This window comes from Cygnus olor, chromosome 2 (assembly GCF_009769625.2).
Source record: "Cygnus olor isolate bCygOlo1 chromosome 2, bCygOlo1.pri.v2, whole genome shotgun sequence".
Classification (NCBI taxonomy): Eukaryota; Metazoa; Chordata; class Aves; order Anseriformes; family Anatidae; genus Cygnus; species Cygnus olor.
The window spans coordinates 52,600,724-52,617,924 of NC_049170.1; the positions used below are offsets into that span (position 1 = coordinate 52,600,724).

At 43.3% G+C, this 17,201-nt stretch overlaps 1 protein-coding gene across 6 annotated transcripts in view; it reads left to right on the forward strand.

The window, feature by feature from the left end:
* Positions 1-1,226: 1,226 nt before the first annotated feature.
* The window catches only part of KIF13A (kinesin family member 13A), a 126,809-nt gene continuing 110,834 nt past the window's right edge, over positions 1,227-17,201 (forward strand). For 2 of the 6 annotated variants that reach the window (XM_040546377.1, XM_040546376.1), the window contains exons 1-2: positions 1,273-1,544; positions 1,742-1,832. In XM_040546377.1, coding sequence (XP_040402311.1) covers positions 1,490-1,544; positions 1,742-1,832 — 146 coding nt within the window. In that variant the 5' untranslated portion in view covers positions 1,273-1,489. Of the gene's footprint in view, positions 1,545-1,741; positions 1,833-17,201 lie in introns of those variants that run through there. The other 4 variants (XM_040546375.1, XM_040546380.1, XM_040546381.1 and 1 more) reach the window with 4 other exon arrangements.

Sequence of the window (17,201 nt, forward strand, 5' to 3'; positions counted from 1 at the left end):
TGGAGGGAGGTGATTGTGCCCCTCTGCTCTGCCCTTGTGAGGCCCCACCTGGAGTGCTGCATCCAGGTCTGGGGCCCCCAGCACAAGAAGGATGTGGGGCTGTCAGAGGGGGTCCAGAGGAGGGCCCTGAAGGTGCTCAGAGGGCTGGAGCACCTCTCCTGTGAAGAAAGGCTGAGAGAGCTGGGGATGTTCTGCCTGCAGAAGAGAAGGCTCTGGGGACACCTCATTGCAGCCTTTCAGAACTTAAAGGGGAATTATAAACAGGATGGAGTGCAAGTTTTTGGTCATTCAGATAATGACAGGACAAGGGGGAATGGTTTTAAGCTAAAAGAGGGGAGATTTAAATTAGATGTTTGAAGGAAATCCTTCACCATGAGGGTGGTGAGGCACTGGCACAGGCTGCCCAGAGAAGCTGTGGATGCCCCATCCCTGGAGGTATTCAAGGCCAGGCTGGATGGGGCTTCAACTTGAGACATTCTCTGATTCTATTTATGATCATGGAGCATCTTTTGTCCTAGAATTCCCTAGAGGTCAGTATTTTGTTCTGGGCAGTTTGTGGATTCCTCCTTGTGACCTTTCCCAAACTCCATGTAACTTGCTCGCCAGTAGGACGACCGGGTTCCTTTGTGATAACAGAATAAATCTTCACACCCCCCTGCCTGCCCCCCCGCTCTGCTGTGCACCTCACGCCGGGCTCTGGGCACTGCCCGGGCTCCCTCACAGCCCCTTCATTGCCCTCAAGGCGCTCTTTTTTCCCCATTTTTTCACTCTTCTGCTCCCCACTCCCCCATTTTCGAGTCCTTTCGTCTTTCTCTGAGGAGCGAGCACACCCTTGAAGAGCGCACGCCGTTAAAAAAAAAAACAAGAGCAAGACGGGAAGAGCCCACCGACCGTTCAACGGCCGCCCGCCGCCCGTTGAGGCGCCCCACCCCCGCGCGTCAAGCGACGGCGGGCAAAGTGAGGGCAAAGCGCACCGCCCGGCTTCCCCCTCCCGCACCGCGCATGCGCGCCGTGTCCCAGAGCGCCACCTCCCCGCCTTTTAGCGCCACTGCAAGGCGCGGCCCCGTTGCGCATGCTCACTGGGCGGCTGCCCGAGGGGGGCAGCCAACCCCCTCCTCCCCCCCCCATCCCCGGCTGCCGAAGCCGTTCGGGTGTCCGCCACCCCCCCCCTCGGTGCCGAAGCCGCTCGGGTGTTTCCGCGGCTGCCCGGCGGCGGGGCCGCTGCGGGCGGGAGGCGGCGGAAAATGGCGGCGGGGGGCTCGCTGAGGGCCGGGGCCGGCCGCGGCTGAGCGGGGAGGCGGCTGTGGGGCTGCGCCGCCGCCGCCGCCGGGCCCTCCTCCTCCTTCTTCCCTCCTCCTCCCCTCCTCCTCCTCCTCCCTCCCCCGGCATGGACGCTGGCGCTGCGCGGGGTCGCTGTGCGCGGCGCTGCCCGGCTGCGAGGTGCCGCTGAGGGGGGCCGCCCGCCCGCCCGCCGCCCCCCGGGGGAACAATGTCGGACACCAAGGTGAAGGTCGCCGTCAGGGTCCGGCCCATGAACAGGAGAGGTAACCGGCTCCTCCCCGCGCCCCCCTTTGCGGCCAGGGGGATGAACAAGCGCCTCCCCCCCCCCTCACCCTCTTCAGCTTCCCCCCCCCGGCTCCCTCCCGACCCCCCGGGGTGTGGGGGGCAGCAGCAGCCCCCCGGGGGGGTGTCGGGGGGCGTCCCGGCCGCCCGTCCATCCCCCCGCCGCCTCTCCTTGCAGAGCTGGAGCTGAACACCAAGTGCATCGTGGAGATGGAGGGGAACCAGACGGTGCTGCACCCGCCGCCTTCCAACGCCAAGCAGGGAGAGAGGTGAGAAGCGGGGCCAAAAGACAGCCCCCCCCCCCCCCTCCCCCCGGCTCCTGACCCCCCTACCGGGGTCTGCGAGGGGCAGGGGGCGGCCGTCGGGGGGCACAGGGCTCCCCCGGACCTGAGTTTTGTGTCCTGCGGGGATCTGGATGCGCCCAAAGGGAGGTGCAGATCGCTGTTGGTCTCCCGAGCCTGCAAGCCAATTCCTGGGTAAATGCTCAAAAAATGAGCCGTCGCTTAGGTAAGGATGGATGGACACTGACCGTGCACGCTGCTGCTCCCAGGAATTTCCCTTAAGTGCAGGCTGCTGGTGACTCGGTGTAACCTTTGTGGAAACAAGAAGCAGAATTCAGATGTTGTCCTAGCGATGGTATTTTTTGTTTGCTGAGTTTTAACATACTTGTATTTGGTAATTACCAGTTCCTTTATTAATCCCGTGCTGTTGTGTGGAATAGTCTGAGAATACGCTTAAATAATTTGGAAATCTGGCGTCTGGTTGTGATGCCCCGCTAAAGAATACCCTTGGAAATAGTCCAAAATACCAGTGCACTGGACTGTAAAAATAGATCAGAACAGGAAAAGATTTCTTTCCTTTGAGGGAGTGTGGGGAAAGACGGGGAGGCACGAGGGGAATAGTTACGTTGTTTGCTTATCTCTTTGATTACCTGTTGACAGCTCAACTTGGTTGATCTGTTAAATATTTTTAATGCCAAGGAGTGTGAATTCATTTGCATGATTATAGAGATTTTCATCTGAACGAATTCTTGCTACTTAAGGTTTTATTAAAAATATCTTTGAGGGTGTAATAGCTATGAAAATTAGTATGAGGATATGTATTTTTTTCTCCAAAGACAATGTCATGGCTTTTATCGTTTTCCAGCAGGAAAGGTCTACACCTTTTCTGTTCTTTCATGTCCAAGATGTGAAGGCCCTCTCATGTTAATCTAAATACTGGAATACAGCTGTAATCATGCCAATTTAACTTAAATCCAACCTGCGTTGTCTTCAGAATCATATGTTATGGCTAATGTGTTGGCTTGGGTCTTGGAAGGTCTTTGCTCGTTTCCAGTCCCTTTCATAGACTTTGTGCGATCTACAAGTCGTGCTGCCTCTGTGCGTCTTAGCATCCCATCTGAAAAATGGAAATCTTGTTTTTCTTGAGACTATTTTAGGAAGTATGCTTTTTCTAACGTTTATTGAACTGCTTATATGGTGTCCATCGCAACGCTGCTGTACTAAGAATAATATCGACTCTTTAAAGTGAGTGGATTTGACAGGTACAAAGTGCAACGTTGTGCGTGTTGGCTGCAGGTATTCAGGGAGACTATGCAGTGACTCTTATGAGAGATTGTGTTTTGTGTTTGTCTTGCTTTAATACCTGTAAAAAAAAATAATATATATATATATATATATATATATATATATATATATATTTATAAACTCTCTTACCTAGTTTGAATTGGCTTCTGATTGTGTGCCAAGAGCCTTACGGGTGAGTTGTGACACTTGTGTGCAACCTCGTTATTGATAGCAGTGTTGGCAGGTGATAGCTGCCCTGCTTGCAGCCAGCCCACTGTGAGGGTGGAACTTGGCTGGCTGTTGAATGTTTAACTTGTGTGTTAGAAGGAAGCAACTGCATGACGTGAGAGGATTGGAAATGCTGATCGGAAGTAACTCACGTTGATGCAAAAATATGGTTTGGCTACCTTCTAAATAGCAGAGATTGTGTGTAGACTGTTGAGATGGCTAATGGCCATCTAGTGCCTTGTGAAGTTCCTTAATTTTTTTCAGTGTTAAACTGTTGATTTTTGTTTTATTTGTTCCCGTCAAGATAGAGTTTAATTCTCATGATGAAGAATGAATTCTATTCTTCTTCTGTGTGTACCCAAATAAAATGTCTATATAGACCGGCTCTGAATTGCTGAGTAGTTGCTGCTTGTACTTGGACTGGTGCCTTGGCAGGGTTAGAGATGTCAAATGGATTTTTGGTTTTCTTTGTGTAGCTTGTTTTTATATAGCTCAACTGGATTTTTTCTTTCAGAGCAACCGTGTCATTGCAAAAATTACTTCCCTTGTTGGCTGATTAACTGGTCTTTCTGTGCTATATTGCATTATTTTAATATTCTGTTTAGTCTCTTTTACATTTTTCTTTTTATATGGAGATTTCCTTTTTTTCTAGAGGAATGAAAGTACAAGTTTGTGCTGTGCTTTGGAATTAGAATAAGTAGCCTTCTAAAGCAAAGTTGGTTTCTAGGGCTGCTTTTCTTAATTGAGCTGAAGCAGAGAAACTGTAGTTGTTGGGGGGGGGAGGGAGAGGGGTGTTCAGGACCATGCTCTTTATTTGCTTTGTGTTCTTAGTTGTAGTTTTCGATGTATTGACAGAATTTTCTAAAGTAAAATTAGATATCTGTTATAATTATTGAAGTACTGTGCATCCAAAAGCAAACTTTAAGTTTAGGAAGATCGAATTTTACTATTTTTTTCTATTCCATAAGGAGTTTTAAAATTAGGTCTAATTTCAGATGCATCCTGTTAATAGGTCTCTGCATTTTATTACAGATACTTCTGAAGGATTGTAGACAAGTTATGACAGTTTTACAAGTGGCAAAAAATGCCTAAAATCTAAGACAGTGCTGTCACTTGTTCAGCTTCCACTTTTGTATTAATTTGTATTGGTGTTGTGTAAGTTAGATCTGGTTTCTCTATTCTTCTTCTAACAGCTAGACCACACAGCATCTGTACCTTAACAAACACAGCTACAAAATGGTAATTGTTATTAAATGTTTTATCTTTTTATAAACAGCAGGCCTTTCATTCCCTACAGGCAAACAGTTTTAGGATTCTAAACTAACAAAGAAGAAAAAACAAAACATAGTAAAACCTAACAAGCTGAGTCTGAAAGATGGGAAAATCTTTACTGACTGTAGGAATAGCAGACAGTTCAGAAAGAAACAGCTTTCATTAGCTGGTATCAGGTATATTCTCTGGTGCTGGCAAAGATTTTCTAAGTTGATTTGTTGCACTTCATGCCTTTAGCCCTTGTTTTAGTGTTACTAGTAGCATTAGTTTCCTTTATGTCTGCCTAAGTGTGTTTCTGTGTTGTTTTAGTTACCTTGTTGGTCTTCCATACATTTTCCCCCCCAAATTGGTATGGATTTCTCTTTCTTCCCAGAAGGAAATAATGTCTTGTATTTCTGGGAACCCTGTGATTTATTTATTTATTTATTTATTCGGTCTTCACCTGGGAATCTGAATTTCCTTTATCAAAGTACTCTTCTTTCTGAAATAGTTATTCCAACTAATAGTCTTAGGAATTTGAATTGTTTCAAAACCAGTAGTATACGTCTTACTGTCATGCTATAAATGTTTGTATCTGGTTGGCATTAAGGTACAGCATTAAATTGCAACTATGAAATAACTAGAGCATGAGCTTACAGGCAGTCTTTCAAAATATCTGAGTAATTATTATTTACGATGGAAATATCACGCCCCTCTCTAGGTTCGTCAAAGCTTTCTCTTGACATTAGAGATGCTATTCTTTTAGTAGGACAAATCAGGTTTTGCCAGGTGCCATCTGTGCTTTTGACTGCCGAAACAGGCTTTTCTCCATCCAACCTTGCCTTTCAGCTACACTTTTTAAACACGTAGGATCTGAAAAGTTTATTTTGCTTCCCTGGCTACAGTTCATGGCGTGATCTTTCCGTTGTTAGTAAACAAAAGATTTGTATTGACAGAAATAATGAAGTACGGAGACAGTAGAACTGCAATACTGTTTCAACTGTAGTTTTGACTAAGCAGAAGGCATCTGTTGGGCAATTTATTACCTTAAAGCACAGTAGCCTTCTGCAAACTTTGCCTTATTAAAGGCCTTGGGTCAAAAAATAAGAAAGAAATCATCAGATTGTGCAGCTGAACTTAAAGTCCACTCTGCTCAGAAAGTATCTTTTTTTTTTGTCTGATTTATTTTTGGTTTTTAAACCTATTTTAGGACTTGCTTGCTCAATCTTCTGCCGTCATTACTTAGATAACAGACAAATAGCCCCAATGCCAAATTATACTTAGGTAAAACTCTTGTATCTTTGAATTACTCAGAGTGGCAGAATATATGGTGGTGTTTTTTTGAGTAGGTTTAAGCTCTTTAGTAAAACAAATAGCTGGGAACAGGTATGTGTATGGGGCCTATCTAGTTCTTGTAGGTCGTGATGCTTCCCAAGATAATGACCTAAAGCACAGATTTTATTCCTAGTTAGCTTGTCCTAAAATTCTTGTTTCCAGAAAGCAGCTGTTGCCTCCTCCCCACCTTGGGGAAAACAGTATTTTGAATGCTCTTTAATAGATGGTCCTTCACGTGGTCACTGTGATGCTTTTTTTTTTTTTTGACATGTTGCTTTGAACAGCATCAGAGATGAGAGAGGAGCGCGGTTGCAGGGAGAGGATGTGCGTTTCTGGTAATGGTCCCTGTTTCAAACTGGAACTTCAGGAAGCTGAAACAGGACAACTGCTAATTATTTCTGTATCTGAAGGCATGATCAAGAAGATTGTGTCCTTGATGCATATACTCTGAATTTTCACCTGAGCTAGGTGGTGAAACAAGAGCAGGCAGCAACCTTTGTCTTTGTCTAGAGGAAATTGTAAAAGCAATCTGACTTTGACCTCTTTGGTTAGCTTCCTGTTCGACATCAATGTGCAGGATGTGAATTGTTAACTTTGAATCTTTGTCGAAGAGGTGTGTTTGAGTGATAAAATGTATGGCTGGCAAATGTCATTTCAGAACCGTTTCTGCATTGCGGTAACTCATCCATGCCGCAGGTGGGATACTAGATGCAGTTCCATGAAACCACCATTCTAACACTTGGTTTCAAATTCCTGTGTGCTGAATCCCACGTATTTTGGATTTTCCATGTGTTTTGGATTATGAATTTGTGGCATGGCTCTAGGTTCTTTCTAAGGTCGACTGAGCCATGGGTATGTGGAACACCTGTTACCTTGCCATGTCCATAAAATCCGGACAGCTGTCAGGACCTTGTGCTTTGGTCTTGAAAAGGCATTGCTAGAGGAAACTACCACTGGACGCTGTTGAGACTGTGGGTACGCCGCTAGTAGTACGTAGCTGGCAGTATTTCAGAACAGAAATAACACGCTTGAAGAGAAGGAAAACTGTTCTTGATAATACCATGCTTGGGCAATCGTTGCTTTGTAGACATTCCCTGCTTCTGGACTGCTATTCAGTTATACTCAAAAGCAATACTCAGAATTAAGTAAAACTGGGTTCACCTTGAACATGTCCATTTTGTCTGTTTTATGATGTTAGAAATGTCCATGCAGTAGACCATAAAAAGACTTCTCAGATAGGTTGGCAGGCCTTTTACACACGCTTCGCTTCTGTGTTTAGAAGGGGCAGGTACGTGTGCATTTATCTATTATTGCGGCCAGAAATGGTTTTTGAGATCTGGATTCCTATTCAGTACACCTTGAACGTGTTGTTTATTGAAATTACGAATTTAAAAAAAATCCATTTGAAAAGAGCAGCTGTTTATGTTTGCCCTTTTCTTTGGGGAGATTGGGACTGAAGGAAAAGCTTTCGTTTCACCTCCTTTGCCCCACTTGGTATACATTCTTTTCAAAGGAAGAAGACCGTCTATACAAGATTACCTTTGCTCTGTGCATCTAGTCTGCTTATTAAATGTGCGTATGGTAAAGTTTCAGACTTAAATTGTAGTAGCTGACACGTTTAAAGTTAGGTGGTAGTTGTAAACGTATTGTAGTGGCACTGGCACTTCAGCAAGTGCTAATAAAGTGCCTGCTCCACCAAACTCCTGCCCAGAAAGAAGCACCACCCACAAGCATCCGTTCTGTGCAGGGCTATGTACTGCAGGGCACTGGGCTGCAAATCTTTGCACATGTTTTTGGTGACGAAGTGAATTCCTTCCTTGTCTCAGGCCTGCAGTGCAGCAGGCACGGGCGGGCATCTGTCATCGAGGGAGCCGTCGTGGCGATACTTGTAGTAATAAGATTAGAGCTAAATCTTTAAACTGACAAAAAGTACTCGTCGCTGCTGTGGTTCTGAGACATTACCATGTTTGAAGTCCTTTATTTCTCTGAAGCTGGGGGCAAACTGAGTAGCAGGAAGGGCAGCTGCCCCCGGCTGCATTGCCATGTCTCTCGCACGGAAAGGCTGTGTGCAGTGGTGGGAAAGTCCTCTGGTGGCTCTGCTTATTTGGCCTGGCCTGGCCGTGGTGCGAGTCTATTCATGGAAACAATTACTGCCTACTCTAGTGAAATGCCAGCTGCTGCAGCAGCGCTGTGCAGATTCTGTTGCTTAACTGAATAAGTTCTCCAATTGCTTAATTCCTCGTGTTTTGTAAGGATGCCTGTTAACAACTGCAGAGTGTGGAGCGGGCGCTACGGAAGTGTCAAAGTGTCGGCTGGAGACGGTGAATTGTACGTGCTCAGTAAGTGCAGCGTGCAAAGAAAAGGCCCCTACTGAGCAATGATTTGCACCGCAGGACTCGGTAGCAAATTAACTTGAGACCTGAAGCACCGTGTTAACTAAAACAGTCGTGCTGTTGCCTGGAAGTAATGCTGCTGTGTCTCTTTTTACAAGAGACAGTTGAAGGCATATGAGCTTGTTCCATCAGTATGTGACTCTCGATGTTGATAGGAAATTGGGCATCAGAGTTTGAAGTTTGCTGGAGCTTGAGCTTCTTGTGTAATATCTTCATGATCCTTCTATGGTGTGTGCTGGACAATGTCTGGGAGCTGAGGGAGGAACTCAGGAAGCACTCAACAAGCAGATTGACCTTCATACGGTAAATTTTCAATCAGAAAAATGCATTGGTGACAGGGGTCACATATCAGTGACATAAGCCCAAGATTATCTGTGCTGGTGAACAGTAGGAGTTAGATAAGCTGTTTTTAATTCCATGGGAGGGTGTCCCTTCATTTCATTTACTGTTTTGGAGAAAAGTGAATGAATGGCTTGTTGTGCTGGTTAGTGCTAATTAACTTCTACAGTTATGGTTTTATTTTAGATTAAAAGTCAGCTGTCATTTTTTAAAGAAAAAGCAGCCCTTGGTCATCAGTCTAATGAAATTCATAGCCATTTCCTGAACTAATAAATTCCTAGTCATCAGCCTCAACCTTTATTTGGTGTTTTGTTATATCCTAAGCAGAGACATCCTCAGGCATGTACGTGCTTACCAAATACAGCTACATCTTCCTCAGGTGTTAAGTTAGTGACTTGTGAGGTGTAACTTTTCCTCTAGAAGGTAACCTAAATGTGCTCTTGTTTCACATAGGGGTATCGTATGTCATTAGCCCCTAGTCACTAATAATTTATTATCCTGGAGTCACTTATTTGATATTTGAGTGTTACAGCTCAGGACAAAGACTTATACCTCAACTAATCTTTTGACAGATTAAGCCATGCATATATTTTGGCGTTTATTAATTGTACTGTACCTGTTTTGAGGTGTATCAGCCTAGCAGTGAAAAGGTGTCCGAAACATTTCTGTATGCTTCTGGTAAGTGTATGGTAAGCTTCACAGTTAATGATGACGCTGAAGATACAGCAGAGGCTTATTGTTCACTAGCAACAGGGAAGATACTTGTGGTCTCTGTTCTGTGAGCTAGCTCCCACCGAGCCCATGTTGCTGCCTGGTCATGTTTAGGAGCAGCAGAGCTAGTAGGCTGGTGCTGGTTATCCTGAGATTTGTGGCGTCACCGCATCTTCTTTTTGCAGTGTGTGTATATTCCAAGAATTGTAGGCATTTCAAAAACATGAATCAAAGCAGCTGCTGTGGCTGGAATGGCATGCTTATCTCTGCGTATGTTTATGAAGATAGCGTTCAATACGTTAAAAACTACCAGGATGCATTGTTAATTGGGAACTTCATAAGACGTTGTATGCTGTTGTCCAAGTAATGTGCTTTATATTAAAAACAGATTGCTGAAACTGTCAGCATTTAAATATTTTTCCTTAAAATTTGTTGTTCTAGAGAACATTTTAGACTTGCGGATGAAACGATAAAAAGTGTGCATGATATCCTGTTTATTGAGCTTGTAGTTCTAGTTTATTGTTCTGCCATCTCTTTTTATACACAAACATCAATCCTAAATAAGCAGCATTCAAAAGCCTCCAGTGAGATTAAATTTTCTTCTTCTAGCATAGGGCTTCAAAATTCTGCATCTGTCTCTTCAGACACTGGAATAGTTCTTGTAGTACTAAGTATATGTATGTGGAGCTGTCTGTTTTGCTTAATATTTCTTGTATGATGACAAGGAACAGCAGATCTTTGATAAGAAACTGGAGTACTTGATACTGCTTCCCATGTGGTTTCCACTTTTTGTCTGACTGATTAAAATCAAATCATGTGCAGGGTAGCTGAGAAAGTCTTTCACGAATTTGATTCCTTCAGAATTGAAGGTTAAAGGACTGGCTGTGATGGAAGGGAAGGTTTTATCTGCAAAATGAATGGATTTGTATAGTGATCAGCACCGGTTGCTGTGTGATTTTTAATACTTCCTAGTTCTTATTTTGTTGAATTTTTACTTCAAATTCACTTTTGCTTTGTGATTCAAAAGCCAAGGCTTGTTTTACAGTAGCTGAGCTTTTCCTGAAGATAAGCCAATGGAGCGTTTCAGTGGAACTGGTGGAAGTTTTCTATTGGCGAAGCCACTGTATGGCCCTGAATGAGAAGCATCCTGGTCTGCTTTGGAAAGTTTTTGTCAGTATCTGTTGATGTGAGTCTTTTACGTATACAGTGTGATGTAAGTTTGCAGTGCTCCAGACTTGTGTTGGTTCGGTAGTGTCCCCTCTGTGAATGATGCAAGTCCTGAGCATTTTGATACAGTTTTTGTTTCCTTTCTGTCATGCCATGTCGTCATTCCCTATTTTGAGATGTTCCTGAATTTCCTTTAGACTTGATATATGTTTTCACATAACTTCATCTAATGAAATCAGGCTGAAACAGAAATTGGTCTTTTGGTAAAATAAAGAAATGTTCCTTTATTTGGTGCGTGCAGTTGAAGAGCTTAATATATTACTCACGTATCCTCTGAATGCTCAGCAAATAGTAGTTGAGTTTGGTTAGTTTGCAATTATATAATAGAGTAAAAGAGCAGAAACCGTTTGTGATCTCTCGCATTTTGCACTGTATTGGTATAAAAAAGTGCTTCTGGAAGCTTTGTCAGAAGTCTGTTGTAGATCATCATCCTACTACTCAGGTTTTGCCATTTCAGAGCTTCTTACCCTGACCATGGTGGATATGCAATTCTGGAACAAACTGTCTAGAAAACAATCTGGCCTTTTCTTTAATGCCTGTTAAATTTAAAAAGGAGAAAGTTTTGGATAGTTGACATTCTTCTGGTGTAAGTAAGCCTCAGTTGTACCTGTATTCTTGGTTGGAGTGTCCTTGAGAAATGCTGCTTCAGTATCTGCATGGAAACTGAAACATTAGAAAGTGCAAAAGACAGCTCCTTAACAAACTGGCTGCTGACACAGCAGAATAGAGGGAAAGGATACTTGGGGAGCAGGACTGGAAGGATAACGAGAGGCGGGTGAGAGGTACAGAACTGGGTGCCTGACAATATTACAAACTCCACAAAGTACATATTGGGGGAAGCCAGGCCAAAACAAAAGTATCCTGTGAGCTTTCTCCTATCCTGCTGAAAGTATGTACGAGAAACTGGCATTCTGCGAGGAAATGCTACGTTATTCGTGTGTGTTCTGGTTGAGATCCAAGTTGCAAACAAAAAGGAAAGTCAGTTCTTGTAAACAGGCCATTGAACACAGGACAGAGCTTACCATGTACTGAGCTTGTCAGGAGCTTCCAAGTCCTTTGTATTTTTAGTGAGGTGTTTATAACATTGTAGCTAAGTTTGTGTTGTATTCCTAATTTTCAGTGTATATTTGTAACATGCATTTTAACACTGTTTTTTTATTTACTGTTAATTAAATGTCCTTCACGTCTGAGAGTCTGCAGAAATTGGCTATGAAGTAAGTGCTCATATGTCCATCTAAGATAGTGAAAGTGTCTTTGAGGATGTAGCACTCGAGTGTTGTCTTACCACTCCATTGAAGGAGACCTTACATTGATTACTTTTTTTTTTAATAAATTCAGTAGATGTTGTGTTCCTCTCAGCATCCCAGCTCCACATCTTGATTCCTTTTTATTGTCAGAAGCAGCATATCAAAGGAAGGGAATGTCCGACTCCCCCATAGTAAAAGTTCGAAGTTAGCCTGTGCCAGTTCTGTTTTAAAATGCTCAGCGGGGCACAGAAGATGAGTGCTGAGCCTAGATAGACATCAGTCTAATCTCTCCTCTTTTGTCTAGCCATTCTTTAGGGTAGGCTGCATCCTCTAAAATAGCTTTTGGAGTTTGCTTTGCAGATGCGAACGTGGCTCTGGGAGGGAAGCTTTTTTCAGAAACAGTGAAAGTGTGATCTCTCCTTACTGCCTTCTGTGCTCACAGATAGAAGCTTTGCATGTGCTTCAAGGGACGCGGTGTTACTTCATTTGAAATTTTGGTATCAGCTGATCATTACAGAATGACATCTTGCAACTCTGTGCTAGTTTAAACGCAGAAATGCAGATCCAGATCCAGAAATGCAGATTTGCTGGCTGAATGCCCTTAGTGTTGTGCGATTCTCACGTGTCTTCTGAGCTGCGTTTCTTCTGCTGCGTGCTCTGACCCATGTTATTGATTGCTATTTGAGAATTTACTTGAATAAGGCAGAAATTCGTGGCTCATGTGCAAGACACTCAAATATGCTTTGGAAACACTCTGTCACTCGCATGACCAATGTGTTTAAAATGAGTTTTATAAAATCTCTCCAAGGCAGCTCAATCTTAATCTGTCATCTGTTGTAAAGAAGGGTGTTGCAGAACAACTCCCTCAGTCCTAAAAGTGGAATTTGAAATTCCTGCACTTTTTTGAAGGTAGCTGAATCTTTGTTGTGGTTCGGAAAAGGTATTCACATAAGTGACCTCTTGCCTGTCTGCCTTTGTAGTCATTACAAAAAAAAAAAGTAAATGCCATCTCTTTGTAGACTTGTAATGAGATTTTATAATACGGAATTGCAGAGCTGAGTTTTGAGGGAGGAGTACTTCGTCAGCAGCGTGTATAATCGAAAGAAAATAGCAACGTTAGTGATAACATGCAGTTGTTATGTGGGAAAATGAGCATTGTCAGAGTTGAGTAAGCTCAAGGGGAGTGTTTGATTAGACTAGAAAACTTTTTTTTTCCAAATAGGAGTGGAAAACTATGCACTTGAAACATTTTTTATAATTATTGTTCTTTTTCATATCCAAAATAGATGGTGTGTTGTAGATGTGCTACAGAACTTTTCTTATAAATGGAGAAAGAAAAGGACACTGTGCTTTGTTGTTTTGCTCTTAAAGGGCTAAAGGGGCATGTTCTTGATTCCTTTAAAAATACTTTTACTACTTTTTTTCCCCTCCCTTCAACTGTTTTTCCATATGAGGCACATCAGTTCTTTGCTTCAGTGCTGTTAATCTAAGGGCCTTTGAAGTGGGATGCTTGCCTTAGCTGCAGCTTCTCCTGTAGCATATCTTTCTAGTCCTGCTCTTTTACTTTCATGTCTCAGGTTGCAGGCGTAGATCAAAATAAATTGAACTGGTCTGGAGTTACTAATCAGACACCAGAACCTCTATCCATTTCTGAAGTAGAACAGCTATTTAAGCAAAAAGGAGGCAGCTGTATCCTTATTACGTTGAAAATTGCTGAAAATGGAGTGCTGCTGCTGACTTTATTAGTGATGATGTTCAAAGGGGGAAAGCTATGCTTGAAAATTCATGCGATAACTTTCATTTGAACAATTTTGAATTCAATTCTTTATTTGTCAAGCCTGAAATATGTTTGCAGTTTTGCCGCATACCTACTTTGCTTCTTCCCTTTCTCATCCTGGTATAACTAACCCCAAACTGCTGACCCTGGTAGTATTTGCCTTCTCAGATCACTAAGTAAAGGAGTGCTTATCGGAGTTCAGAAACTTGTGGAAAGCCGTATGAAAGGGTACACAGTATTTTGAACTGACCTACTTATTCTGAGTCGTCTTCCTTAATATGACTTCTCGTTCTCCTTTAAAGACTTTTATACATTTTTGAGAGACTGCATGTATTTCTACTTCATTTGTTCTAGACTGTTTACCTCTAGCCACTCTGCAGGCAGATCTCTGGGTAGATCACTGAGGCTGGGGTTTATTTATGGCAGAGGTAATGAGGTAAGTCGCAGCTCCTGAAGCAGGACTGCGTTTTGGTGTGGTGGGATGCTAAATGGGGAGTTTTGCAGGGCCTCACCTCCTCCTGCACGGCCTCAGCCCTGGACACCTGCAGCCTGGGTGCTCACAGCAAGTACCTGGCAGCTGCGGGCGATGGCAGCTTCCATCCAGGAGGGCTCTGCTGGCCTGCCCATACCCTGCCGTACCGGCTGGTCCTGCCTGTCCCTCTCAGCTCAGAGATGAGAGGAGGTGGCAATGGTGCAGTCAAAAGCAATGCTGGGGTAGGACAGGGCCAAAAGTAGGTGGCTGTGGGCCTCTGCTACCGTTTTACTAGTCTGTTTTGCAGAAAGAGCACGTGCTCAGGTAATGAGCATTGATTTGGCCTTGGGGTGTGCCCGCAATGCTCTGCCTAGCGTGCCCTCTGTTAGCTGGGCTTTCCCGTTGTCGGGCATGGAGCAGGAGTTGTAGAGCTGACTGCAGATCGCAGTGCAGATGGGACTCAGTGGGACTGTGGAGGTGTGTATTGACATTCAAGTGTATCGACAAGTTCTCCTTAAAGAGAACTTTAAGTACTTCATTAAAGATTAAAAACAAAGTAGTTTGTGTACTTTCCAATAAAGTAGGGTGAAAGTTCCCAGTTTAAATGAAATATGCTTATTGACCTTACTAAGTTTGCTGAATGCTAGGTTTAAAGCAGGGCTGTTGGTAGTACCTGGAACAGCACTGGACAGGAAAGGATATATTTTTTTTCCCTAACTGCTCTGTGAAAGATAACTTCTATCGTGTTACGGCAGTACAGGATCATTTGTGCACACTTCATATCCCTATGCAGAAACTCAGATCTCTGTCCTGACCTGACTCTGAATAGATGCCAGCATGGGCCATGGTGTCCTTTGGTCTCTGGGTTAGCAAGCAGCTGGCTGGGGCCAGTTTCCAAGGCTGACACATCAGCATTCAGGCTCTTTAAATGTATGCAGCTAATCTTTATGGTAAACCTCATCACTTCTGTGCAAGCTTGTCCATAGATAAGTTTGTGCCTTTCTCCGTTCTTGTCAATTTTACTCTTTCATCTACTTTTCGTCTTCTTGACCTGCTACCTTCATTCTCCCATGCTCTTTAAATACATTATTTAAAATCTCCAGAAATGATGGCATTTTCAAGTTAAAAGATTGAGTGCTGTTAGCAAGTCCCAGCAGCACTGTGCTTTTTATTCTAAATCGGAAGCTTTGATTACCTTTAGTCTTCTGTAGTTGGTACAGCAGCAAGTGTGTTGCTTGTGTCTCAGCTCTCTTTCTGTGCTTTGCTTCCTCTACTAGTAACTTATCTCATAGTGCTCACTGACAGTGTTTTTTTCTGCTGTTATCACCTGCTTTGTGTTTCTGTGTATGAATAGCTTAATATATCCCTCCTGTTCTGAAACTTGTCAGGGCTGTTAGGTTGATTTTATTGTAACATGATCGTGCTTTCTAATTTAGATTTTTTTTTTCTGCTGCATGAAGACAAATCTTAGTGAAAAACAATCTTTGTTTTTTTTTTTTTTTTCTGAAACACAGATGTGTGTGTTCTGCACACTGCTGCAGATCTGGAGCTAAAATGCTCGGCTAGACCCTAGCGAATCTGCAGGGGGATGGGGACTGTTCTGAAACTCTCCCCCATCCCCTCAGAGCACTCCTTTGCTCACCGTACCCTGCCAGCACCATATCCAGGCGGGGCTGTGTACGTGTTTGGTACCTGGTCAGGCGCTCTCCACCACGTGAAAGTGTCCATGCTCCCTCTCTATTTTTAGAAGCTAGCTTGTCTTTTCATCAGTTTTTGCTTTGTTTTGTGCCTGGAGCTAATAAGTACCTGCTTTTTGTCTACACAATAAGCCTGGAACATGGATAAAATTCTCACAGGTAATAGTGGAAGGAAGATATTTCAAACAAATTATACCTTTCACTATAATAATACAGTAGAGTTCTGCTCTCTGTAAACAAATGTTCGTAAAATGAATTGTGGATGTAAACCTGGTTCTGCAGTCTGAGATCACAGCTCAGAAAACTCTTTGAGGGAATAAATGCTGTTGGCTGCAAGCCAAGGAGGGAGAAAAAGATTCAAGGAAGACTTTGGGGGGTGGAAAAAAAGGAGAAGTTCTTCAGGAAAGAATAGTCGTATTTTTAAAATACTTGAGCTGCACATGAACTTCGGGCTATTTGAATAAAACTCCATTGAGAATACTGCATGTTGCTTGGACATGTGTTTTAATTGTAGAAGGATGTCTGGAGAGAAACAAATTTTTTGTTAAGGAAACAACTACTTTCTGACACTGGTACGCTGTGCAGGCTGCTAGTCAGAGTTCAGGATGTCTCCACTTGTGTATTCTGTAAAGATTCCTGGGTGATGAAGTCTGCTATCAGTACGTGTCAGAGTTGCATAGTGTAGCAAGGCAATTTGGGACGATGATTATGATCATTGGCAGTCTTTGACCAAACTCTCTCTGGAATTTGGTAGCAAAATTGCTTAGTTTGTATGTATTATGTGTTATCTCTGTCTGTATGTGTGTGTATATATAATTATGAATTCTCTGCATATTGTCTATATATTTCTGTTGCCCTTAAACTACACTAAGATACGGAAAGATGCAAAATCATGTTTTTAATAAGTCATCTGGAATTCTAGAGGCCAGATTCTACATCTCCTTATTTCCAGTTGTCAATAAGCTGTGTCTGTGTTGTCCATTGCTGCATCTCTTACATCTTAATGCTTGTTGGTGAGTTAGGAAGCAGTAGATCTGCCAACCTTTCCCTTTACTTTTCTCATACTCAAAGCTGTTACTTTGCTACCAAAGGCAACGTGTCAGTGCAAAGTCACTGGGCAAGCTCTGTGGGGAGAGAAGAGGCTGGCCTCAGGTAGTCACATTTCCAAAGCAAAACTATCTTTAAGTTAATCTGCTTGGTGACTGTTTCAAGTATATTACTGTGTCTTTATGCAGAGCAATACGTGGGGTAAATTGATGAGCAGAGGTTTGGTGCAGCAGGTGCAGCATGTGAAAGGAGTTGTAGTAGGTCGGCTGGGCATCCTTGTGCGAAATGCTGGCTTTTTAGGGAGTGGGATAGGCTCGAGTTGAAAATTCAAATAAGTTTTTAATGCTTT